At 41.5% G+C, this 27398-nt stretch overlaps 1 protein-coding gene across 3 annotated transcripts; it reads right to left on the reverse strand.

Moving 5' to 3' along the window:
• Positions 1-1501: 1501 nt before the first annotated feature.
• On the reverse strand, positions 1502-27265 carry ZFX (zinc finger protein X-linked). Of its 3 annotated transcripts, none has more exons than XM_040582498.1 (8): positions 27176-27265; positions 19963-20051; positions 18952-19518; positions 9989-10138; positions 9650-9793; positions 9423-9557; positions 6792-6932; positions 1502-5332 (listed from the first exon to the last, which is right to left on the reverse strand). In XM_040582498.1, exons 2-8 carry the CDS (start codon positions 20021-20023, stop codon positions 4146-4148), a joined length of 2385 nt encoding a protein of 794 aa, XP_040438432.1. In that variant the 5' UTR covers positions 20024-20051; positions 27176-27265; the 3' UTR covers positions 1502-4145. The 3 variants fall into 3 exon arrangements, with proteins under 3 accessions (XP_040438432.1, XP_040438431.1, XP_040438433.1); XM_040582497.1 differs by lacking the exon at positions 27176-27265 and adding an exon at positions 25990-26060; XM_040582499.1 differs by lacking the exons at positions 19963-20051; positions 27176-27265 and adding an exon at positions 17777-17854 and having other exon boundaries at positions 18952-19037.
• Between the last annotated feature and the right edge of the window lie 133 nt (positions 27266-27398).

Raw genomic sequence — 27398 nt, forward strand, 5'->3', positions numbered from 1 at the left:
TCCTCCCTTCTCAGGCAGGTACAGAGGGCAGCGACACCCATCAGCACCTCGGTCATTAGGTCAGTGGCAGCAAGGGGTTGATATTTGGTCACACGCACCACTGGAGTGGGATAGCTCGTGTCAGATGAACTATTACCAAAATAGAATCATAGAATCATTTCACAGATCATTTAAGATCTTTGAGTCCAACTGTTGACACAGGACTGCTGAAGTCCACCACTAAACCATGTCCGTAAGTGTCACAGCTACATGTCTTTTAAATCCCTCCAGGAACAGGGACTCAACCACTTCCCTGGGCAGCCCGTTCCAATGCTTGACAACCCTTTCTGTGAAGACGTTTTTCCTAATATCCAATCTAAACCTCCCCTGGCACAGCTTGAGGCCATTTCCTCTTGTCCCATCACTTGTTACTTGGAAGAAGGGACTGACACCCACCTGGCTACAACCTCCTTTCAGGTAGTTGTAGAGCACAAGGTCTCCCCTCAGCCTCCTTTTCTCCAGGCTAAACAGCCCCAGTTCCCTCAGCCACTCCTCAGACTTGTGCTCCAGACCCTTCACCAGCTTTGTTGCCCTTCCCTGGACACACTCCAGCACCTCAATGTCTTTCTTGCAGTGAGGGGCCCAAAACTGAACACAGTGTTCGAGGTGCGGCCTCACCAGTGCCACATACAGGGGGACGATCACTGCCCTGGTCCTGCTGGCCACACTGTTTCTGATAAAGCCAAGAAGCTGCTGGCCGACTTGGCCACCTGGCCACACGGTTGGCTCATGTTCAGCTGGCAGCAGCTCCCACACGTGCAGTTAAACCGCGCTGAAGCATTGGTAGAGCACTGGAAAAACAGCTGTGAGCCCTCTCCGTCCCCACCGCCGGCCAGCGCCCGCCCTGCCAGGGAGCAGCAGGCAGGGCAGCAGGGACAGGCAGGGCGGCGGGGACAGGCAGGGCGGCAGGGACAGGCAGGGCGGCAGGCAGGGCCCCAGCGCAGGCATCGCCCTGGCTGAGCTGCACTGCGCTGCCCGGCGGGGCGAAGGGAGCCAGGCTCCCACCAGCCCACGGGGGCTCACACACCTGAAGAGGAGGCACCGGGAAACGTATTTTATTAATTTTGTTTCAATGAGAGCAATACACCTCATTCAGCTAGAGGAGGGGTGGGGGCTTTTTGGGACAGTGTAATAGCACTTAGTAGGTAACCGCCTTGCTGAAAAACATTAAGGCATTCCAAGCTGTTAAAACAGACAGGAATCCTTTGATGCATTTAATATAAAAACAGGCATTGAAATGGATTTCAAAGTCCTGCCAGCCCTGCCTTTTGCTTGTGCAGGCTTTCTTGTACATTTCAACCACGTAAGGGATGGACTCCCCCGTGCCCCAGCACTAGACAAAATGAGCTGGTAAAACAGGGAGCAGTAAAATAAGCTGAAGTTTGCTCTGGAGTTGCAGATGACCGTGTGCCTCAGAACAATGCTTGACCTCAGTACCGGCATCAAATAGACTAAACATTCATTAAAAGGAAAATATTTTGAATTTTATTTTTTCACGTTATTATCAAGTACACAATTACAGTAATGTCACACATCCCTATATGAGTCTATGTATTTTGTTTTTTTCTTTTGTCTTTTTTACAAAGTGTACAGAGGGAAGGACGTATACAATATTTAACAGGGTATTTTCTACAGAACAATAATTTATATAATGTCCTTGTAAAAATCTGTACCTTTAAAACATTAAACTGAAACATCCATTTTATAGCATTTGCTAAGCAAATTATTTAAGAATTAAAACTAACCTGTAACTAATGTCAGTACATTAACAATAATTTCATTTTCTCTTTATACAGACAAATACATTTTACAAAATCCACTTGACCAAACCCTTAATTATTAAAAAAAAAAAAATTCAACATTGTGCTTTAAAAAAAAAAAGTGTGTATGATTCCAGGCTACGTAAGAGAAAGAAAATGTGTAAAATTGTGTTCTTCGTCTTTCAGCTTATTTAAAAAATAAAGTTCAAAATGGCTAACATCCTCAGCGATGACACGGGAATTTATGCAGATTTTGTACAATTTTCAGGTTTCCAGTTAGAAAATGCTTGAAGGTAAGAGGAGGGGAAAAAAGTGGCAGGAGGGTACTTTGCAAGACACAAATGGAAAATCTCTACTGGGTTTTACTGCGTCTGATTTGGCAATCAGTAGGCAACAGGCAGACGGCTACGGCCATGTACAAAACCCACTGATTCACCGGGGATTTCAATGAAGGCACAGTGCAGCACATCTAGGTATTACGTGCTAAGGGGCCACGGCCTCTTAGCAGTATTATACAAGAGCACGTTGGACAAATCTGGGGGCACTAGCAAGCAGGCATCAAAAGAAAAAAACATCATACAATAAAGGTAGTGACACGGCATTTGACTCTCCTGAACTGCAAATCAAACACGAGTATTTTGGCTCACAGTGAAACAGAAGGGCTGAGCGACAGGAGCAGGGCTCGGTAACAAAACAAAATACAAAAGGCTTCAAAGACACACATCTGCAAGGAAACCTCTGTCCCTTTATCACTCCAAACCTGACATCACCACTAGAAGTCCTGTTTGACTTCAACAGGACGTTTACCTGCCCAGAAACAAGAGCCAACACTGGGCCAGCCTCTGAACCCTTCCTCCTTTGGGAACTGCTGGTTACACATCTATCCTCATCTGGCAGGCAGCCGGGCCCGAATTTCTGCAATCTGTCCTCAACCAGTGGCTTCAGTGGGAATTTGAGCAAGGGGAGCGGGGCCTGGTCCTAAAATCTGGCACGTAATTAAACAGTTTGTTTTTTTCACTTCACGGTTGTTGTTAAGGTGCGTGACTTCGTGCCTGGTACATTTATGCTGCAATTAGCAAATGATATGGCACTATTTTATAATAGTCTTCAGGTGGCAAAATTACATGTAATAATTGTAATGTTCTCCCAGCTGTTTATAAACAGATTAAAAGAACCAGGTTAATTCTGGATACTGTACTAATTAATAAGCAACAGATTAACACAGCTGCTAACAGCTCAGGAAAAACACTCAATTTAGAAACAGTCCTGTTACTATCATTAAGTTACTTTTCTTATTAAGGATATCTACATTAAAACATCTCTACTCCTTATGAACACATCTGCTCCCCTCCATCCCCCTCTGAAGCTCTCTCTCACTGTAAAGATCTCACTTCCAAAATCGAGGCACCTCTTGGACTTAAATTTCATTCTAAAACAACTCACAATCAAAAATGTGACTTGAACCACAAACAGCTCTTTCAACGAAATACTAATACACATAAAAGCATTAAGTTTGAAGTACGTTTACCAGCACGTACAGACAGTTGTGACCCATTAACTCTGCAAATGGAACAGTATTTTACGTTTCCAACATTAAGACAGTAGTAAATCGTAAAAACCCAAACCATTTGTAACACGCAAAACCTTCCAAAGACAAAGAAGCACAGAACAATAAATGTAATATTTGAGCATACTTTCAAAATTGTCAAAGATAGGTAACAAATGCCCCAAACCTTTTTTTTAAAACTTCTTCTCCCTGAAACCTGAAGTAAAATGCAGAATGGTTTTCTGCAATAAAGTTAGAAGTGTAACTCCTCAAATGGAAAATAGTTAACCTGCCACAAAGTCTGTATAGTCAAAACAAGACAATCAGGTGGGCCCTAGTGACTTTTACCTTCAACATCACAATTCCCCATTTTATACACACTTCTGACAATTTTATCAAGAGAAATTTGATATTTTTAAAATTCACGACAAAACTGCATTAACATGGACACTGTGAGTATCAACGAGGTCAGTAAGATAAATATACTTAAATAAACTATTACGGTTGAAAAATTCAGTAAGAGACAGGGTTTACTTTATTAAATGCAACTTTATTGTTGCCATCTTTTCTTCATTTATTAAACAAACTGAATAGAATTCAGAACACGCTATTGAACAAAAGGTATAAAAGTCAACTAGAAGCAATAATCCTATTTTTATACAGCAACAAATCAAATGCACAGTATGTTTTTTTTTGTTGTTTTTTTGTGTGTGATCGCAGGTGATTGGCTTTAAAATAAGCTAACTGCCTGAAAGGCAAAATTCCTTTATAATTCCAGCCATAAGTCTGTGAAAGAGACTTTAAGGCAGCCCAACATCTTTATGATGCCGCATAATGTGCTGGTTCTTCTCTGAAGGCCTTCGGAAACCTTTCTTGCAATACTCACAACGGTGAGGGTAGTCTTTTGTATGAATGGAAATAACGTGGCGTTTGAAGCCTGAGGCGTCTGTAGTACTATACTCACAGTACTCACACTGATAAACTTTCCTGCCACTGTGTGTTTTCATGTGTTTTTTCAGCTCGTTTTGTTGCCTAAAGCCCTTTCTACATCTCTTGCACCTGAAAGGAAGATCCTTTGTGTGAACTGAGAGTATGTGGCGACTCAGAATGAATGGATCTGCAATCTTAAAGTCACAATGTCTGCACTGGTGCAATTTTTTACCCTTGTGAGCTGCCACATGTTTTTTCAGTTCCGAAGGCCTATGAAAGCCTTTATCACACATATCACACTTATGAGGATAGTCTTTTGTGTGGACTGAAATTATGTGTCGTTTCAGATCACTTGAGTTTGAGCTCTTATGGTCACAATGCAAACACTGATGTGTTTTACTTTCTTGATGCATAAGCGTATGCTGCTGTAGCTCTTTGGTATCTGGAAAAGTCTGGAAACAAATATCACACTTGAATGGCGTTTCCTTACTGTGTTTAGTCTTTACATGAGTTTTCAAGTTAGAAGAGTCGGCAGATCGGTATTCACAATATTGGCACTGGTACGGTTTTTCACCAGTGTGGATTCGCATGTGCTTCTTGAGCTCTGATGGATGGCGAAATCCTTTGCCACACTCCACGCAAATATGAGGAAAGTTCTTGCTGTGGACAGCTAAAAGGTGATGACTCAGTAATCCTTGTTCTGCTGTCTCATAATCGCAGAATTTGCACTTGTGCATTTTATTAACTCCTTTGTCCCTGTGCACCATCTTGTGCGTGAATAAAGTTCCTGCATGAGAGAAGCTTTTCCCACACTCATCGCACTCAATAAGCTTTTCTGTTTTGTTGGTCAGCTTATGACTCTCCAAGTGGTTATGTAAACTTATTTTTTTATTCGTAGTGTAATCACAGTCTGTGCATCTGTATTTCTTCTTAGTAAGAAGGTGCTCTGGATGGTTTTTCATGTGCCTTTTCAAGAAACCTCTAGATTTAAACTTCTTTCCACAAATCATGCAGGGGTAGACTGTCAATGGATGACCATCAGGGCCAATGATTATTGCTGAAAAACAACAAAAAAACCTTCATCAATAATACACAACAATATTACACTTCAATAGAAGTTGTATTTCAACCTTAACAATAAGGTTAATTATTAAGATAAGATGCGTAACGCTTTACTATGTAATAAACAAGCTTGTTACTGGGTTAGGTAGAAGAAATGGAAGGAATTACTACTTCATTTTTATTATTAGCAGAAAGGAAATACTGTTTTTTGATAGAGACAACCAAAGCGTAACCCAGCTGTTCTTCACCTCAAATAATTCTACTCTGAAAGACTGAGTTCACACATTAAATACAGACAGGAACTGACACTGGTGCAAAGAACAGCAGCCAACACCGAGTATTGCATAGTAAGCATAGCACATGATTTTCCTTCACTTTCCATGAATCTGTAGATAAAAGTTTAATTTGGCAGCTTAATCACCAACCACTGACTACATTTCACGTCCCCAAACTAACACCTCCTTCTTGTGCCATCTGTCACAGTTAAAATCCGAAGAGGTATCAAGCAGGAATCAATGAGAACACATTTCACATAAGGGCACCTCAACGCTTTGGAACTTATTTGCACTCATCCATCAGCCCGATTTGTTTACCCTGAATTGGTCTAGGCATGCTAAAAAGTTCTGTTTTCCAAAAATGTTTTAGAAGGAGAACTGAGTAGGTAGGTGGAAATAGAAAAAGCAAACTTTAAGATTAAAATTTGCCTGGTGTTCTGATTCAGTGCTAGACAAGGAGAACTCCTACAGTTAAGTCACAACTTGGAAAGAAACTGTTAGTGTCATTTAAGGCAAGGCTACTGAAGAAAACAGCCATGTGCTTTTTCAACTTCATCAGACCAAAGCATTCACACCATAACATGGTAACAGCAGAAACCAAAGAATGCCAAAGCAGCACATCTGTTCTTACAGATACAAGTAAGAACTCTGGTGTGAGTGTCAAGGCAATTTATTTCACAATGAAAACAGAAAAAGGTATAGATGTTACACTACCAAATGTAATATATAATGTTTAGATTTTCCAGTTAGCTTATTAGGCTGATAAAATGAAATGTATTATTCTATGTATTTTCAATAAAGTCAAAAAGGGTTTTTAAAAAGTACTATTACAGAGCACTGTTTATCTAACATCACCTTTTAAAAAGTTTAAATAAACATTAAAATTGGCATGGCAAATTAAGTATATACATTTTTAACCTTTTGCTATGACACTGATTTTCTCCTATGTCAGAGATGGTTTCCTTTAAAAACACCACCCACAACCCAAACCAACTATTTATATAAAAAACTTAAAAATACAATATGCGCTCATTTATGAGGTAAAAGTGTAGTCAACAAAATAGTTCCCAAAATAACCACCATTTTTTATAAGACACTGCACATGCTACCAGCAAAGAACATTTGTTCATGAATAAGCACCTGGAGGAATGAGAGTAAGGCCAGCCACCAGATACTCACCTGTTTGATACTGCCTAGACTCAGGTCTCCTTTTTTTCTTTGGTTTTTGCTTCGCCAGTCTCCCAAGTCCAGCTGACTCATCTATGTGCAAAAGAGCACTTGCAGTGCCATTCCGACTTTCAATGCCATCATTATTATTACCTTAGAAAAGTTAAAAAAAGTTACCTACTGTCATCACTCTACAAATTATTCGAGCAACAAACTCTACAATGATAAGAACAGAAATTATGAACCATTATCTGGACATTTAATCAAACCATAATAATGTACAGGATGAGCTGCAAAACTTTGTATGTAACTTATGGAATATGTTTGGCATTATGAACCTGGAAGCACTGCCTTTGCCAACCTACTTTTACAGGAGTACACAATTTACAGGAATTAATGGTTTTCCATTTCACAAAGAGTTCTCCTTTAAATGCAGGGGGGGTTTGCATTTCTCTGGCTGCTAATTATGCCCAAAATGTTTTAACATCAGTAAACAACAGCATGTTGCAGTATTTACTGTGCCTGATTTTCTTCTCAGTCCTGAAATACATTCCTGCGTGAGCTCCCACTCGCTTCTGGACATCTGAATTCACCTGACTGAAGTTTCTCATAGACCAAGTTTCAGAACTGGAACTGCAATCAAAGAATCATTCTGAACAGCTCATAAATTTGCACACAAAGTACACTACTTAATATCTGCACACCTAGTACACTTACAAATTCTTTCTAGTGGGAACAAAGAACATGTTCAGTATTGTGTAATAGAAAGAAGGAAGCAATTGTTTGCCTCACAGAGCTTCACGTTTAATACACAAATGCTATCACTGGATGTAAAACAAACATGAAAATTACAACTAAATATATCTATATATTCGGGGAGGTATTTACTGGCAATCAGTTTAACCTTGGTGATTTAAGGGCCTAAGTAAAGTTTAATAATAAATTTCGTGGTTAAGTTTTTACTGAATCAATAGAAAGCAACAGTTTCTAGTCAAAGCGAAGCTCACAAGACAGACAGAAAGACTGAAGTGGAAGAAAGTTCAACATGCTCAATAACTGTTCCCTTTGTAGAGTGCTGAGAATGAATGAATATTCGTGATTAACGTAAGAGGACTCAGAGCCAGGCAGGCAAGTGCAGAGCCTGAAGATTTTGATCTATATGCTAGCTCAAGTGTTGAACAGCAAACGTGACAAGTGACAAACGTTGAAAGCAAAAACCTGTTTCACGTCTTACATGTAGAAGCTCAGTTTGCAACAGGTGCATGAACAGTCCTAGAGTGCAACACAAAACAGGCCTCAAACATTTTCTAATACTAGAATAAAACTGTAAAAACTTGCTGGAATATAAAGCACAGTGGGACTGGGCTTTGCTATAATACAGCAACCAAACAAATTTCCCATTTCAAGATGCCATTGTTACCTGTTCTTAAACCCTCTTTAAATGCAGAAGAGTTCCAAGAAATGCAGACAAACCTCTGCCATTTTCATGGCTTTATGCTTTATTATTTCTTCCCCTTCCTGCCACCTCTCACCTTGCGTGCTAGGTTGCTTACTGCTGACAAAACAGTCAATTCCACCGTTGCCCACATTCTTAAATTCTCATCTCAATTCCATCTCCCCGTTCTTAATACACTCTTCTCCTCCTCCTCCTCCAAAATGACTGAATGTTTAGTCTACAACTGTTGTTTCAAGTTCACTTCATTTCATTTTTAAGTCCCTCTCAACCTGGCTTCTGTCCTTTCTGCTCCACTGAAACTGTGCTCACCGCTGTATGGCCAAAGATAAGGCTCTGGGTATGCTACCATCCATCTCCGAAACAACTTTGAACACACACTGCTCCCTGAAAGCTTGCCCTCCCTTGACTTACATCCCTGTTTCCAGCCCCCATCGCATCCTCAGCACTTCCCTGCCATTCACCTCGCTGGCACCATCACCACAATCCACACCACACAGACATATAACCTAAGTTTTGTCCTCTACTCCACTATTTCTTCTGCTTTGTTTAGGAGAAAAGGGCAATATGGAAACATTTCTAAGATGAGATTTTGGTCTACCAGTTTACGTAATCAGTTTGTGCACCAGTTGGTGCTCAGATACTAACAATTAAGAAAACTGGGTTTGCATACTGGAAATATTCTCAAGGTTCTGCTATAATTTTAAGATGTCTCCCTCCAGCTTCTTTTTTTGTTGATGAATTATTTCCATTAGTGAAATCACATATTTATATGTTCCTTCTAGAAAGCACTTATATCAAGCTAGAGGTCAGTGTTGCTTTTCACTGTTACATATTCCCATCTGCTTCCCCTTTGACAAATAAAAATATTCAGTTCTATTCCCAAGACAGCTATTACTGGGTCCTAAAACTCTAAAGGACAGATGTACTTGAGATGCAATTTTTCAGCTGAAAACTCATCCACATCATGAAAATATAAAGGAAAATGCCTGTTAAAATAGGAGTAAGAAGCAGCCTGCCTTATAGGTTCTCGTCTTCTCTTTTTAAAGCTCATTATGCCAAGAAACCATTCTTACACTAAAACTTTAAAAAGAAACACAAAAGCACAAATACTCCACATCCAAAAAACAATCCCCAACATTCTGCTATAGACAGTGTCATCAGGAAGAATTCTCTGAGTATTTACCTACCATAAGCTGCTGCCCAAGCTATAGGCATGAAAGTTTTAATTTCAGTGTCATCAATTTGCTGTTCATGGGCCACTGCTGCATCCTCCTCTCCTACAATCACTTCCATGTAAACTTCATCAGCTATTTCTGCAACATCTAAGAGAAAAAGAAGTCAAGAAAAAATTAATAGGAACACTGCACCACTGAAAGTAAAAACCCCTGCTCCCAAATGAAAGCCACCTACTTACTTAAGTCTTCATCTTCATGCTGAGAATCATTTACGGTCATGTAAACCATTTTCTCCCTTGGAATACGAATACTGCTATTTTGATCAAGTAATCCAACTGCGTGGTCATTCTCTGGCTCGCTCTCCACAATGTCTACTGTGCCCCCTAATGGAAAAGACCAGACCAAAATATTTTAAATACACTTTGTTAAAATTCTGTGCTAAACCGCAGAAAATTCAAACTTTGTCACTCTTTAACATTAGACCCACAGCTCTTTACAGATGACTTGAAAGAAACCACAATCCCTCTCACAGAACTTCAAATGTCAGGTTGGAGTATTCTAAAATGAGCGTATTTTACCTAAATCATCTTCTCCGGGATCTGCTTTGAATATATACACCTTGATGACTTCTGGACAAATGCCATCCACTTTACAAGAGCCACTTTCTGACTCTGCTTCCATGGTAATTTCAGCAGAACCTTCATGTTCTATCTTACCAGCATCATCCACTACAAAAACAAGTTATCATAATTATCCAGTCATATACAGACAGACATATATGAAAGACTTCATTACTCAAATTTGGAAGCAGTTTAAAATTTAAAGATTGTGACAAAGAACCTACCCATAAATATTTTTTTCATATCCTTGAAAATAATGACAGTAAACACAAAAATAAATTCAAGCTGATTCTTCTACTTAAGGGGGAAGTGCAAGAGTACTGCAGTGATATGACTAGAAACATGAGCACCACACCAAGCAATGCTAACAGGGAAACAGTGATCCGCAGCAAGATGATGGTAGAAAGAAACTGCATATTAGTACTTACTCTGTGGCATAATTTCACTTATTCTTGGTTTTAATTGCTTTCTCCTTCACAACTAATAAGCTATTAACTGGGTTTTTTTGAAAAGCGTTATCTATTGCTCAACCCTGTCTCTAACGCAAGCCGTACTACTGCCTCCTGGTTCCTTGCAAAGTGGTGTTACTGATGCTTCTTCAACCGACTGGAGAGGAAACCTAAATGAAAACTACAGGAAGAAACCCCTCCGCTTTCCTCACTGACTCAACAGCTGAGGGATCCAGCACAGTGTCAAAGCACTGACCTGACACTACAACACTGATGAACTTACTCAACCGATTGTTCATAGTACCCTTACCGAAAGGGACTTGCACTGGATTTTATACTGTAGCCCTACATACTCTCCTTCCTATTGTCTTACATTTTGTTCTCCTGCTTTCAGAAGTGCACCAACACCACGCTTCAGCCTGAATTGCCATAACTTGCACAGGCCTCCCACATAAACATGGCTAACAGCCAGCTTTATGAGGAACACATTTCTGATGTTTAAGACACACTCTACACAGGCATGTGTGCGCACACACACCATTTTACTTCAACAAGCATGGATTTTCAAGAAATACACACTAAATGTCTTCATGAAAATCAAATCCAGCATCGCAACGCCTTCAGAGAATCTCCCAGTTTCAGAAGTGCCAGAAGTTTCTAGAGTGTTGAAATTACTTAAGAATTCTTAACACGACAGCATGCTTTTCTAATTTGTTTCTTTATTGCTCATAAAGTCACTTTTGGAGGCTGACGTGGCTCCCTCAGAGCCATGCACAACTTTAATTCATGACAACAAGACATGACATTTATACTAAAGGAAGTATAAGAACCATTCCATAAATGCTGTAGAATTTTTAACTACAATGCCTAGCACATACAAAAAATACTTAATAAAGCATGCTCATTTTACTGGCATTCATTAAACTACTCTCATTACGAAATCATAGTTTTACTACTCAGTAACCGCAACTTTCTTCTATCTGCTTTAAGATCTACTTTAAAAAAAAAAGCCCAAAATTTTATAACTATTATTTTTGTGCCATGAAGTCAATAAATTAGCCTTTAAATTAGATAAACTAGCACATGTTCTGTCTCATGTATCAAACATAACTGTATTTATGTACAATTTCTCAACCAGGCACAATTATTAAAAAAAAAATACGAATAACATTAAATTATGAAGCACTGAAATGTTAGTCTACTTCTCTCCACACCAAGAACAGCAGAAAAAATATTAAACACTCTTACGCCAAGTTTATGATCAATGACTACCATCAAGAATGTTTCAAGCAGTAAGATGTTTTAAAAATTACTTGTGTCATGGGACAACAGAAAATCTTGTAGCTGAAACCCCAAAGCATTTCAAAAGTAAAAACCTTAAGATGTTTTTTTGAATCACGTTAACAACGTAGCTCCGCAGTACGTGTATTCAGTTATTGAGCAGACTTTCATAAATTCTTTGGCATATGCATGAAAACCCAAATGTCACTAGAACTCTCACAAAAAGAAAACTTGCTTTCGTTCCTACGCTAGATTTATATAGTTGTTCTCCTTTAACATGGCTGTTCCCAGTGTCACGCACGTGTACTTGGAAGGCTTTTAAATCAGCGTAGACTGATTTTACACTGCTGAAGCCAAAGGGGAAGTCTGCCACCAAGCCCAACTGATGCTGGAACACACTCAAGGAAGGAAAATTATGGCTGAAGCAATCAAGACAGAAACAAACCTACGTGCACCATATGAAACAAGCTGGTTTCTTTTAACCAGTTTTTTACTTCCATGCCTATACGGAAGTACCCATTGATAATATTCACACAACAGAACTCTAGATCTTAAAAAAATGCTCCATTTACTCTTTGAAATAAGTTGTCCAAGGTTCAAAGTCATCTTTTAAACATGATTTTAAAAAAAAGTTGCACAATCTAGAGTTTATTCCCTGATTTCCCTCTATATTCAACAGTGGGTTTAAAATTTAACAACTAGTTTAAATAGTTTTCAACAGTGCCATTGAAATGTAAAGAAACTGATGCATAGGATTATTAGGGTAACTTTTCTGATCCAAAAGGAAAAATTTTTTCTCTTGACAGGTGATAATGCTACTAAAGTCCTTGAAGGGCTTGAAAAGTAATAGTATTTGCAGTATAGCAGCAAAGAGGTAACAGGAAGAAAAAAGGGATGGAAAGAAAAAGGTAGAAAAAAAGATAAAAATCAGAGGAGACAAACAAGTGAAAAAGAATGGGTATCTATCACACAAAGTACCATTTTCACATAGCATTTTTGTCCTATGGCTACATAAGCATTAATCTATACTGATTCACTGATGCTCTGGCAGCATTTATGAATTTTATTTCCATTTAACTCTTTCCCAATGTTTCTGCATTCTCCACATACCTCAGTCTCACAATCAGAGCAAATGATATTCATAAATACTTCACTGATCAATGTTTGAAATTGGAACTCTGATGATGATGTTTGAATTTTTCATTCAAATTCACAGCCTATCAAGGGATCCCACAAATACCATGCATGACTGATCTTCTCTCACACTGCTTCTCTTTGAAATAACAAAAAAAAAAACCCAACCCAGAAGTACTTAAAATATTAGTTAAGCTTGTAAGATACCACTTCCTTTCAAGTAGAGACACTGGGCAGTTACTAAATTAATCACAAGTCACATGCTCAAACAAAGTTCAGACTAGCATTATTCCAGTGCTCTCATACCTTGTGCATTTAATTAGTTATTAACTGAACACTAAAAAGTTTAAATGTAAGATATTTTTTCCCCCTCTACTAGCTGGTAGCTTTACTTCAGTAAACAAGTGGATTCAGATTAATTCTCCAAGTTAAAAACAAAAAAGAAAAGAAAAAAACCCCGAAGAAGTAACAGACACAACATTATTTTACACAAATTGCAAAAATGCATTCTATGGTTAGTTTGCTGACATTCCTCACAGACTTCACTGATTAGAGCAGCCTGCTCTTTGCATACTATGACGTGCAAGAAACAACTATGTATGTGCTTCTCCAATGTTGCAATAATTGCTGCCACATAAAGATAATGCTTTAATTTTTATTAAAAGCACAGACACGAAAGATATAATACAACATGAAAGACATGGCCTATTTAAAGCCTGCCTAATTAACATTTACATTACAAAGAAATCAACAGAAAGAGACCAACAGATTAAAAAAAAAAAAGAGAGAGTAGAGCAGAGAAATAAAAGATCAGGCAACTTTAACAACAGATTGTTTAATATGTGTTCTATCATGATGACAGCATTTGCCTCCTAGAAAATATTACATCTAATAAAAAAACATATAATGTCATAAACTATTATATCAAACAAATAATTATCTCCTATATATTTACCCTCCTATTAAATATGTCCAATGACAGTTCTGGGACAGAAACAAGATCCTGTGCATTGATAAATAAAATAAAAACACTATTTAAAACCCAGCTGAGGCCAGTCGCCCCATATAGGACCATATGCTAGCCCAAGATCTTGCATACCGCATTCGCTTAAACGGTACAACAAATACATTTTCCATAAGAATTTTTTTTTTTTTAGTTTTTTATATCCAGTATTTAATGCATCAGCAGACACAGACTTTGTAGCCTTGCAGTCTTTTATTCCTAACCAGAAAAATGCAAGTATCTGTAACTGTATTTAATGGTTTCTATAAGCATGTACATTTATTTTTTGCTACCATTTCTCCTCTACATGGCATTAATGAGGAAAATAAAAGGATTGTAAAAGATAACATTCACTTCAGTACTAAGAAACCTTCTATCTTTTTCAAGTACATGCTGCTCATTGCTATATAACGCACCAAAACAATTCTTACAAACATTCTAAGAAAAAGTCTGTCTCTATACCAGTTTAGCAGATCTTAAAATCTGTCTATGGAGCTATTAGACATGAGCCATCTATTCTGTCAACCTGTATGTTCCCAAATAATTCTCTTTGCTGCTAAAAAAATGCTTGTCATACCCGCTTACAAAATAAACAACCCTATTTAACTATTTTTAATGAAAAAGGCCACTGCTAACTATTCTGTTTTCTCTAAAATAGATTAAAAGCATGCTGTATTCCCCAGACAGACTTTGTTCAGTCATCTGTGATAGAAACATTTTACTTGTACTTCACTTGATAACAGAGAATTCCTAGTCCACCAGAGAAGTTATTTTTACCATCCAGTTATTTCTTAAACATCAAAGCACGTTTCCTAACCTGTGAGAAAACAGAAATCTGTTCTATTTTGCTTTTAATGCCATTGCCATTACACAGGAGCAACAACATACCCTATGCATCTGAAGCTCCCCTCAGGGCGGCAATCTAGCAGAAGAGAACTTCCTGAGCTCCAAACTGCTGTCTAACATTTGTCCTCCTCCTACTCTCCCCAGCACACAAATCAAACTAAGCTCCAGGACATCACTCAGCCCAAGGGAACTTTCATCTCCATCACCTCTCATAGTGACATCCTGAGCGGCCTTGGCTGCAACAACTGCTGGTGCCATTGCAGCAGTCAGGCAGAAGCATGGCAGCAAGTTCTACCTCGCAGAAAGGAAAACATGATTTCTTGCATCTTTAAGAAACTCCAGGGAAAAAGAAGGAGAGATTTATGCTAAAGAAGAAAAAAACCCCGAACAACCAAACAAAACCATTTTGTTTTGTTGACTAGAAGTCTACTGGATGGCCCTAACCAAGGCATGCACTTTATGGCTTTGTTGATCAGATCCAACGCTTTCAATTTACAACATCCATTAAGAATGAGAAAGATAGGTTTCACCTAGACCTATGAAAAGGTATAACCATTATTTTCTTTCTTTGAGTACCATGGGTTCTGATTCCTGACACGGCAAGTGTTAATTCCGATATAGTAAACAACAGCCAGGTCTAACTCGGAGCAAAGTAAGGATACAGATGGATATAACAAAGCCCCTGTATGTGCAAACATCATTTAACTTCCTAAACTACAACTTAAACTTTGTAAGACTGCCTTTCCCTCATCAAATCTCATCTGTGCCTCACCATTTTTACTGCAATTAAATAAATATACCAGAGTACAACTTCTTGTCTTATGGAACTAGTTCATGCCAGAGGATGTGTCTTACTTGGCCAAACTGAATGAAATCAAGACAAGCAAAAATCTTAATTTCCATCTTATGGCCAGGTGTTAAGGCACTACTTTCCATGGTTAGTAAATGCAGGGTGGGGGTTGATGTTGCTTTGCCAAACAATAGCTAATCTCACCACTACTGTCTCTCTTATGGATAAATGATTTTCAAATCTTAAAATCTGCTAGCAAATGATTAGTACCAGTGTGAGCGAGAAGGCAACCTATCCTTTCCTGACCAAATTCAGGAGCTGGCTTGTAATGGCACACGTGAAAGAAAAACTGATTTATCAGACCTCCTTGAACCCTTTTCAAGCTACTAACTCGTAGTAATTTGCATTCCTTGTTGAATGAATATCGAATTCTGCTCTGCCGTAAGTGTCCCAAACCTACCATGGATGAAAAATGAAGCTTAAGGGCAAAGACACGAAAAAGGCGAGTACATGAAAAGGTAAGTGATAATATAAGCTGTGCCAAGAAACATTATCTTGGAAATGAAAAAAGGAAAGACCTATCAACACATAAGCTAAATTAAATCTAAATGGGAAAAGAAAAATAAAATACTGAGTTTACCGAAGCAAAGTGACAGAATGAAACCCACAGGGCCTGTACACTTTGAAAAGCCAAACCAAGTGAAACCAAGAAGGTAGAAACACAACATTTAAAAATCTACAAATGGATTAGTCATTCCAAAACAGGATGGATAAAGCTAAGAAAATTACCCTATATTAAGAAAATCTATGTAGACCCAGTCCATTAGGAACAAAACCGGAAATGCTTAGAGGGAGCCACAAGATAGGAAGAAGATAGCAAATCTGCCAATAACTTTCATTGAAGAATACAGACTGAGAAACCTACAACAGAAGGAACACAAAGTGTCATCTCCTGCTTTGCAATTAACTAGCTAAACAAAGACAGGCAAAAGCATCCTGAAGAACACAATCTAACTCCTAGATCTGGGAAGCAGCTACATTTGACTACTGTAATGGCAGACAAGATTACATTCCAATATCTGCCCCAGCAGTTCAGGGATGTTTGCCAGAATCAAGCACCTATTTACAAGTTAAGATAAAAAATAAAAAACTAGGCTTAATGTTACTAACTTTTAAAAACCACTAATACTAAGGTCAACTGAAGAAATGAGACAGTCAACAGATCAATAAACACATACACCACCAATGGAAAAAAAAAAGGAAATTAATTCAAATAATGTTTTCCATACAAGGAAGAGACTATTTGGCAAGATAGTCTTAACTTGGTGGAAAAGCACTAGACTCTGACTTCACAACCAGAAGAACTTGTTATGCAGGCTTTAAACACAGTAGGTGGTAACAGGGAATTTCTGTTTTAAAAAGAATCGTAGAACGTAATTAACATTTTAAACACAAATAGAAAGGATGCATGTTTTGTAGCCCAACGACCGTTTTAAATGCTGGCTTATTTAAAGTTCTGAACCTAAACCGCAGAAATACATGACTAAAAACTTAAAATATCCCAGCACAACTGCACAATCCAATTCCTGTGCTTTCTGCCAGTTACCACCCGTTAATGACTGGTACATCTAAGAAGACTTCCTAGCTAGGTGAGTATTTTAGGGATCACGCAATATGGCATCTACCAAAACATTCTGTCCTCATTTAGACACTGAGAGTAGCTGAATGGGAGATATATCTACACACCCTTCTCACTTGAATTTACACAAACACAGTCTGCAAGGTGTTCCTATGACAGCAGCCCCAGAGGCCTCATTCATCTCCCCATGCTGCAGGACAAGAACCTGCAGAGGAAGGTTGAGCAGAGACAGGAGCAACAGCATCTTAAAGAGCTACAGTTGGGTATAAGAAAGAGGTAAGGATCACCACCAGAGTCTTTACACAGTCAGGTCTCAATTATCCATAGGTGGATTATCCACTCTGTTGCCTAACTTTGCAGGTGCGGAAGCATTTGAGCTGCTTTCATCTGATCTAACTCAGGTCCAGAATCTGGAAATTTTATCTGTACCATAATGTACAGAGTGCATTTATCAGTTTGGATAAATACTATTTCAGAGAGCAACATCCCTGACCTATTTCACTTCAGTTTGGTCTTGCAGCTTAATTTTACATTATTTTGTGTTATCCATATTTTGCATTATCCCATTTAATTGTTTTCCCAGATAATAGAGAATTAACTGTACCTCATATAAACTCAAAACATGGCTGCACAAGGTTACTCAAGGAACTCAAGAGATGATAAATTAAGAAATGCAGTGATCCTAGGTAAGGAGAAGCAACATTAAAATCGATGAGTACAGAATATAAAATTAAAACAAGTTATTATACATTTCAAAAAAGTGTCCAAAGTTAAAAAAAAAAAAAAGGAAAGAAAAAGCAAAAAGAAATAAAGGTAACTGAAGCAGAGCATGAAGTATACCTCATCAATGGAGTCATTTAATGCTAGACAAAATTAAAGTGCTTGAAATAGCAATTAAACAAACAGCCTAACAACGCTTTTCTATTTCAATGACAAACAAGTGTTCAGCAGTGACACTCTGATGTCTAGGTGCTGCACTGAGTAATCATTGTAAGTAACATATTTAGAGTAAGCTCCAGTTCACACAAATTGATATCCTCTGTAGAAAAAGAATTGATTACATACTCTGTTTTTCTCCATTCTCTAAGTCTTTTCAACTATGATTCAAATGGATTGTGCACTGTTCCTAAGGAAGATTAAGATATTCATGGCTGCTTCTCAGCTATGAACAGCAACAGCTACTCTTTTTGTTAGCAGCATACCTCTGCCCTTTGCTTAATCAAGAGAAGAAAACGCATCCTAACAGCAAAGAAAACCATTATCGTTGCTTGCACCTAATTACCAATAGGGTGGAAGGGGTGGGGTCTTAGCAAAAAAGATAACGAGAATTGTCATTTGGACTTTCAAAAAATAGGGCTTTTTACTTTTCCTTTTCCATGAAAAATCGGGATTGTTCTCTTAATGTCTTGGCAGTAATCTTAGTAACCTGCATATACATGTTTTCTAACAACGTCACGTTTATTTTCTTTCATTTCTTAGTAAGTATATGGCATTTAGATTACTTGAATTCTTAATCCTTTGTTCCTATGCTACAAAAAGCTACAGAAATAATTTATAATCAGACATGCATTTGCCAGTATTTCTCTCCATTAGTTTCACCAGAATTTTTAGCTGGTACATGTTCCTAAAAATACCCTCATTTGAGTACATTTGTGAGATTTGCATTTTATTAAATGATGCAGATGGGTTTGGTACTGTTGTAAGCCCTCCCTCAGATATTTCAAAGCACCACCCAGGCCCACATCATAGGAATTTTGATGGCTTTACCCCAACACTTACAGGAAATCATAAGGTAATCTTCACAGTTGCCCTTTTCGTCTTGATGTTCTACAGGGATTCCATTGGCATCAATCACTGCCTCTGATGCACAGTCTGCCACCAAGACTTCCTCAGAAACAACATCTGTTCCCAGAGTATCAGTGACAATATCTGCTTCTTCAACATTGTCATGAACTACATGTTCTACATGTCCAACTTCAGGTACATGCATTGACTCACTTGTCAGTACATGTTCTGGTATAGACATTGCTTCTGCTGTTATGTCAGAAGCTAAAACATCATCTGGGACAGTGCAATGAGCCAAAGAAACCTCTTCCGCTACGTCCGTGTCCAGCACTTGTTCGGGAATAATGACAGTTTCAGATACGTCTGGTTCCTCCATGATATCTGGGCACTGAACATCCTCAATAACAACATCCTCAATGACATCTTGGATTACTACAGAATCTGGATCATCAGGAACAAAATTATGCACGGTTATATCTGAGTCGACTACATCTGAAACAAATACTGTTTCCTGTACTTCCACAACAATCTGATCTCCATCCATATGTGCTGCATCAGCTCCTGAAAAACATAATTAAAATAGCAGTTAAATTGTAAAACTAATTAGACGAGGTGGTTAATAATTGAAGTTACTTCTATTTTACTTCAATTTTTACACTATGCTGCAATTTTGTAAAACAGGCATAATAGCCTACAAGAAATTAAGACAGGCAGATATATGCGGAGCCATAAAGCAAGTCCTCAGTAGATGCTAACTAAGACGAACATTTCCTCTCCTGGAAAAGATTACCAATTTTTAGACTGTTCCCCAATATCCAAACTATTACTTGACAGAACAGTAGCTCATTCATATTGCTCTGAGCAATAAGAATAACCAAAATTCATAAGCGACTACTCTATACGAAAGCATTGATGCAGCATAGTACTCGTAAGCAAAGACAAAATAAACACAGTGAACTGCGTCTAATGTGAATGCTCTTATCTACATATTATCTCCTGACAGACCTGTTGGATCAAAAAATGCATTTGGCTCATGTGGCTGCAATTCAAGCCCATCTTCATCCATGGCCTTTAACTCTCATCAGTCACAGTGTCTGTAGAAGGTAAAGAAGAAAGGTTATTTTACCTTGTATTACAATATGAAAGCTGCCTCTGCCTGTGCACTGAAAAGCAAAAATTCTGTTTGTGTGAAGTTAACACGTAACACCTCTTGACTTTAAGATGGACCAGACTCTACTCAGGGTACCTCTGGGATTCCAGAAATACTGCTCTAGAAGACCAAACACCCAGGGTCTGAATAATAGGAGTCTGAGCTCCAACACTCTAGGTCTGTTTCTCAGAACCCCACAGCTCCACAAACACAGAATCAGCTGATAAAGGGATATGAAAATATTATTTCCTTATAATCCTACCAAAAAAAAAAAAAAAAAAAAAAAAAAAAAAAAAAAAAGAAAGCTTAGACAAATTCACACACAAGTCTTTTTTGGATGGTGGGGAATACCACAATGTCAAATCAACAATGCTCAACAAGGTAAATTAAAGGTTAACAGCCAATATCTGAAATGAACACTGCTTTTAATGTCCCCTGTGTTCGTAGTTGGGCAGTCAGGAGAAATTGACTCATATATCACTATAGAAATTGAAATCATCAATGTAAATGGCTTCCAGAAATTAACATAATATGTTTTCAAACTCCAGATGGGTGAATCTTTAAAATTCCTGCCTCAGGACAAAGTACCTATTTGTTTTTGTATTAAAAAAGTACCACCAGTTCTGAAAAATTACCAAATGTCATATTCTACCAAATTTCTCTGAACAGAATACCTCCACATTTCTTCACTATATAACATACATTGCATAATGCATAATAACAACTTAAATTTTAAATCTTCTTAATAAAGGACCCAAACAAGACCTCCAAGTTAAAATACTTGCTAAAAGCTGAAACTGCAATCTAAATTTTGCTGCTTACATATGTGCATTATAATTAGGATCAGGCAAACCTAGCTGGGTACAATGGGATCTAACAAACTTGTACTACTCCCTTGCACTTAGTCAAACTAGTTTCCTAAGTGCAGAACCCAGTAAAGGGCAACAGAAAGTTGCTACACATTTCTGCTTGTGTTTCTGTACAAGTGAAAGCTGTTTCTCCTTCCTCCAAACATTTTTCATAGTGACAGGCAGAATCTCCCCATTCCTGGGATACTTTCACGAAAGACATAGAGAAAACATTACAATTCTGCCCAAGGTTTCCATGAGAATCATAACCTTTCTGAACTACGTCAACCAACATTTCTATTAATTACGTCTTCATGGGGGAAGCAGCTATACAAATGAAAAAAATAACTACTCCAAAACACAAAGCTACGTTCATAATCTGTAGCAAGTATTTTCTAGAGTTCACCATTTTTCTAGCTCAACTTTTCTCAACTCTTCACAGCTAACCACCTAATTTACATATCAGACAATGTATTTTTACAAGTTGAGGGAAGAACATAGCCAGAAATTGAACTGGAGGAAAAGCAGGTGCAGTCTAATAATTTTCCAAGGGGTCCCGTATTTGTGTGATGTTCAGTTGGAAGGCCCCTATATTTTAAAGACCGCTGCACTAACAAATCATTGTGGTGTCCAGCTGGACACAAATCACCTCACAATTATTCTGACTGTCAAGCGTTTCTGTCAGAAGCACCCACTATTAACAGGAACAGCTCTTCACATCCATGCTTTTATCAGAATCAAGAGCAGAGGAAAAGCACTTCTCAGCCTCAGATCAAGACATAGCTTGACTGATGGCAATCAACTTCTGCCACGTCACAAACCCAAGAACCGAATAACAAGGTTTAATACAGTCATTTAAGGAAGAATTATTCATACCCAAATTGGTTTACTTCCATCTTTTCACTATACACCTAGCTAATTACTACGGATGTCTTTCCTATTTATCTTGTCCTCTTTTCTGCGTTGCCTCCAGTCTTCAGTTTCTTTCCTATTGCTTCTTTTCCAACTTCTTCCATGCCTGTACATGTATTATGTTCATTACCTCCTCACCTGCTCATTTCATCACTACAGCATACCCCCATCATTAACACAAGACCATGCTACTCATCAATTTGTAGCAAACGCTGTATCAGCAATTCAGAGGGAGTTTTTTTGGAGGAGGCATGGGGGATTAAGGGTTGGTGGAAATAAATTGCTTCTCTCCTTGGGCAACAGAGACATAAGAGGACAACCCTTGCTGTCCAGCTCTCTGGGAAAGTCAAGACACTGTTTCTGCCCGTGTTTTTGAGGACTGTATTATCACACCTATTAGCCTCTGATCAGCTGGGACCCAACCAGCCTGAAGTGCCAGTTTGCCACCAGCTACTGGAAGAACTGGCATTCGTTTTCTCCACTTCCTGCTTTCATTAGCCACCTGACCAACACTCCATGACAAATTCCTACTACTTATGATTCATGCATGTACTTTCTCTATTCTATCCTCTCCCCAGATTCCTCACTGTATGACTGTGACTCTCCTTCACTGTTCTTCTATCTTCTTCACCCAAGAGACCCAGAGGCTGCCACCACTACTTCCCAGCTTCCATAATGCACCTGCTGACGCCATCTCTTCACTGCTACTCTCACTGCTGCCCAGATTCCAGGTGACAGATGCTGAAACAAGTCTCTGCAGTGTTCATGACGGTGTAGCTGCATAGACACTGCCACCAGCAGCAACAACCCAGCAGACCTTCAACTGCACACTCTGCGTAACAGCATGACCTCTTCTGTATTGGTAAGGTTTTTTCACCTACAGGGGCATAATATACCTGCGAAACAAAGGCTCAGGTTCTACACAAACTGAGGAAGTTTTCTGGGCACATCGGTTTTCAAGACTGAGTCTTAACAAGGCCACAGATTTACGCTTGGGTATCTATTCCAAAGAAGCAAACCCAACCCTGAATGACTGTCCTCCTAAGGAAGTTTTCCTGTAACTCGCTTTTGCACCCAGATCCAGCCAACAAATTAATATACACAAATTCTTACCCCTGGGCAGGGCCATAAAGACTTTAAAAGTGCTCCAGTAAGGGGCACAGATGCCACTCCCACATACATTTGCTGCAGAAGGACTAGAAGAAGATGCAGGTGTTTAAAACAGGATTTAACTATCTATAATGATAAAAGTGTCTACATCAAAATCTGCAGGCAAAAGGGCATTTCAAGGCACTTGTCCAGGCAAGGGGGGGAATCCCTAAAAAATTCCCAAAATTTGTTTCGGGGTTTGAACATTCTAACCAGTAGATGAGAAAATACTGCGTTTCCTCCTGCTCGCTCTTCTTCTGAGCAGTGGGCCAAGCACAGGGGGCCCAAGATTCAGCTACACACAAAGGAAGGTATGCCACATGGTTCTGTATTGAAAGCACTGTTCTGCAACATGAGAAATACCAGAACTTCTTGTTGCAGGCACCACAATGAACACCTTCAAATTTCTTGGCAAGCACCCTAAGCTCTGTGGTACCATAAAGCTAAGAAGCAATGCCAGCAGTTCATTTTCCTGCAAGATTTCAAGAAGGGCTGAAACTTCTCCCAGTTCTTTCTAAATATTCCAGCCATCACTTACCGCAGGAGCAGGTTCTGGCACTGAAGCGGACAGGAGCAATTTTCAGTTCCGGTTTGGGAACCTAAACTCTCAAAGAGAAGCAGGTACCCAGCCATTCCTACACTTAGTCCTCCTCAACACCCAAACCTACATGGCTTTTTGTCCAAATCACAGTAATTCAGTAACTGTTCCTCTACCACTACCACAGAAAAAGCCCAGGCAGCTCAAACCAGGTTTTATACCTCTAAAACAGAGCTAAACATCTACATCTTTTACTCTGCTTGGGTCTATGCCAACTTCATGTGGATCAAGAATTAAGAGAGCTCTGAAATACGCATAATTCTGTTTGTAAAGTTATTTCTTACAAATTGATTTTTACCTATTTATTCAGAGACTTGGCTGGTTTTGGTTTTATGAAAATCAGTATTTTCAAGTGGAAGGACTGACGGAAAATTATATATTCATGGAAGAAATGGTATTAAGCTATTAGCAATATAATAACCTTCCAAAATAAAAATTAGTATTTTCCATAAATCAAACCTTGAGTACAGTCAAGAGAAGCAACATGGACAGTGCACTTGTCTTGCCACATTAGAAATCCTTGACTCAATAGGCCTATCAAGCTAATCAAGATGAAATAAAAAGAAATAGAAGAGCTGTCACGTTTTAGAGAGAGAACTTTAAAAATAGGTCCTTAGAAGAAAGAGCTTTTATACGCCACAGAAACTGTCAGTGTCTCTGCTCTCACCAAAACAAAAACTGGAAAAAAGGGGAACTTCAAAAAAACGATCCTTATGACAAAGAAACATAGGATAGCCCTTTGCCTACTTCTAAGGAAAGAACAGTACATCTATTTATTTGCAGTAAGAGCATAAACCAAATTACCCATGCAGCAAAATTCTGCCCCTTCCCAGAAAAATCAAGGCATAAATAGCAAAAATTCCCCACAGCCAAACCCCGGGCCCTGCCTACGCTGAGATGACTTAGTGTACAACCATAACCATGTTCCCATCATGCCTTGCTACATCACATTAACAACTGCAGCACGCCTTGCATGTCCCAACTGGGTTAGAGCCCCGAGCTACCCAAAGCTTTGCCGTGGTTATGAGACAACTGTGGGTTGTCTACACTATTGCTGCAGTGTCACAACTCTCCCTACATGACCCACTTACGGAAAATGCAATGTACACACACGCTCTCAATCACACACACATGAAAGGTAAAAAAAAAATAATTAATACTCCTGTAGTACCTAATTCTTGTCTTGGAAATAACCCCCATTATTACTAGGTGAATAAGTGGTAGAATAAAAACGATTTTACAAATGTGACAGTGTAATCATTTAGCTGTTTATTTCTCGATGCATCTCCCTCAGTTTTGGCAGGAGAATCAGTACTGTTGTTTTCACTGCGATTTCGTAAAAAATCTCAAGTCTTTTCCTCTTTGTTGTACTTCAGTGGTGTGGGGCTTTGCAGAAACTGGTTAAAGAAATGGGCTTCCTCCAGATTTCATAGGGATGTTGTGCATCAGACGACACCTAAGCTAGTTCTCAACGAAACCTAAATGAGGGAAATAACCAGTTCCAGGCCCCCCTCTGAAACTACCTTCCACGCAGGTGTGGGCCCCGCAGGACAGGGAGAAGCCAGCACCGAAGAAGGGCCCCGAGGGGGTGAGAGGGCCCCGCGCCTCCGCACCCGGCTCCCCGCGGGCGGCTGGGCGAAGGAGGCTGAGGGCGAACCCCCGCTGCCGCCCAACCAGCGCTGCCCAAAGTCACGGCCGGCCGGGACGAGGCGCTTGCGGGGCTGGCGCGCCGGGCCGCGGCAGGAGGGCGCACGGCTGGCAGCCCTGGCGCGGCCGCACGGGAAGCTGCCACGGGCCGGAAAGCGCCGAGCTCCCCTGCGACTCGCGGGCTGGCAGGCGCCGAGGCGGGGAGGAGGGAGAGGCGGGGGAGAGGAGGGAGAAGCGGGGGTGGGGAGGCTACAGGCTCTCCCTCTCCAGAGCCTGCAGCCCGGCGCTGCGATGAGCGGGGCCAGGGGCTCCCCCCTCCGGCCCGGCCCGGCCTGCGCGGAGGCACGGGCTATGGCGAGCGATTAATTCAAGATGGCGCCCGGCGCCCTCCGCCTCCCCCCCCCGCGCGCCGCCATTTTGTCTCCTCCTCCAGACACTCTCCGAACCCCCCTCGGCCGGGCCCGGGGCCTGGCACCGACCTCGCCCGCCTCCCCCCGGGCCCGCAACCACCCCCCTCCGCTTCCGCTCCCCTCACGCCGCCGCCCCCGCTGCCCAGGGCCGCACCGGGAATGCGGAACCCACCGGCCAGGGCCCTGCGGCCCGCTCTTCTGCCGGAGCCCTGGCGCGGCCTAGCTGCGGCCTCCTCGGGGCCTGCGCTGCGGCCTGGTGCGGGCAGGGGAAGGCCCGGGCCGGGCCGGGCGGCGGGGCCCAGCCCCGGGGCTGCTTACCGTGCGGATGGCGGGCGGCGGCGCTCGCCTCGGCGCGGCCTCTCTCAGCGCGACTGGGCCGAGCGCGGCGGCGGCGGCGGCGGCTGCGGCGGGGCGGGCGGGCGGGAGGGGAGGGAGGGGCCGAGCTCGGAGCTGAGTGGAAGCGGCCAAGCTCCCCGGGCCGGGCCCGCCGTCAGCACGTCACGTCACTGCCCGAGAGAGACCCAGGAAAAGGCGGAAGGGAGCGCGCCGCCGCCGCTGCCCGCCGCCTCGGACCAGCCGCCCGCCGGGGCCGGAGCCGCCGGGCGGGCCGGGGGCCGCTGCCGGGCGAGGCGAGCCGGCGCGGGTAGGGGTGGTGGCCGCGGCGGCGGCGGGCGGGGGGAGGCGCGGCGGCGCTCGGCTCCCTGCGGCTCCTCCTGCCGCCGCCTCCGCCGCAGCTCGGCCGCGAAGCGCCGCTCGGGGCTCGGCGTGCGCCCCCGAAGCGGAGCGGCTGCCCCGGGGACCCCCCCTCCCCTCCCGGCCCCTCCATGCTGGCGCCGCCCGGGCGAGCCTCCCCCGCCCTCCGCCTCCCGCGGCCGCCATCCCGCGGCGCCGGCCTCCAGGCCTGCGGCCCGGCCCCGGTGCGGGCCGGCGGGCTCCGCGCTCCCGCCGGCGGGTTTAACTCGCGTCTGCGCGCCGGGGGCCCGGGGGGTGGCTTTTTAGGGTGCGGAAACCCCGCGGTGGGGCGGACGCGGGCCTTGGGCCGGGGCTTGCGTGGCCTCGAGTCACCCCGGCGCGGGGCGCGGCTACCAGTGGGAATTACTACGAATAATAACAACAACAACAACAACAACAACCGCTGCGACGGCGAAGCGGCGGGGCCCGGTGCCGAGGGGCGGCGGCGGGCGCAGCCGGCGCCCCGGGTTGCCCTGCGGAAGGCAGACCCCCCACGCGTGACGGGACGGCGCTCCCCGCGGCCGACGGCGCCTATGTAAGGGGCTGCCGCCGTGCCTTCGCCCCCCGGGAGCAGCAGCACCGGGGGGGGCGGGGGACGGGGACGGTAGAAAATTTGAAATAACGTGGCGTTGAAACCATCCTGACTAGCAGTGTTTTCCTTGTCGTGAAAGTTAATCAGAATTTATTTTTTTATTATTTTTTAAAGAAAATAATTGCTGTCGGCCCATGAAAGATACATCCTAAATTTTTCAAGGTGTCAGAAATGACATACCATTAGTAAACTCACGGAGATGAAGAGTACCATCAATGTGGTCGGAGTTCTTGTGTAATTGCAGGGTCAGGGCTGGAGGAGGCTGTTTTGTGTCTATTCTTACCATTTAAGTAAACTGGAAGGAAATTGGCTGCTGCGCTTATCAAATGATGCAAATGTGACTTATCTGGCCAAGAACAGCATACTTGAGGTGTTTATGTTGTGAGTGAGCCTTTGGGTTCAG

This window comes from Falco naumanni, chromosome 2, assembly GCF_017639655.2.
Source record: "Falco naumanni isolate bFalNau1 chromosome 2, bFalNau1.pat, whole genome shotgun sequence".
Taxonomy (NCBI): Eukaryota; Metazoa; Chordata; class Aves; order Falconiformes; family Falconidae; genus Falco; species Falco naumanni.

Excerpts from the sequence above, each read along its gene's own strand:
- ZFX (XM_040582498.1), bottom strand. The coding sequence starts at position 20,023 with ATGGATGAAGATGGGCTTGAATTGCAGCCACATGAGCCAAATGCATTT. Across the intron at positions 10,139-18,951 it reads AGATTACCTTATGATTTCCT|TGGATGATGCTGGTAAGATA; the intron begins GTAAGTGTTGGG and ends TTGTTTTTGTAG. Across the intron at positions 9,794-9,988 it reads TCCCGGAGAAGATGATTTAG|GGGGCACAGTAGACATTGTG; the intron begins GTAAAATACGCT and ends CTTTTCCATTAG.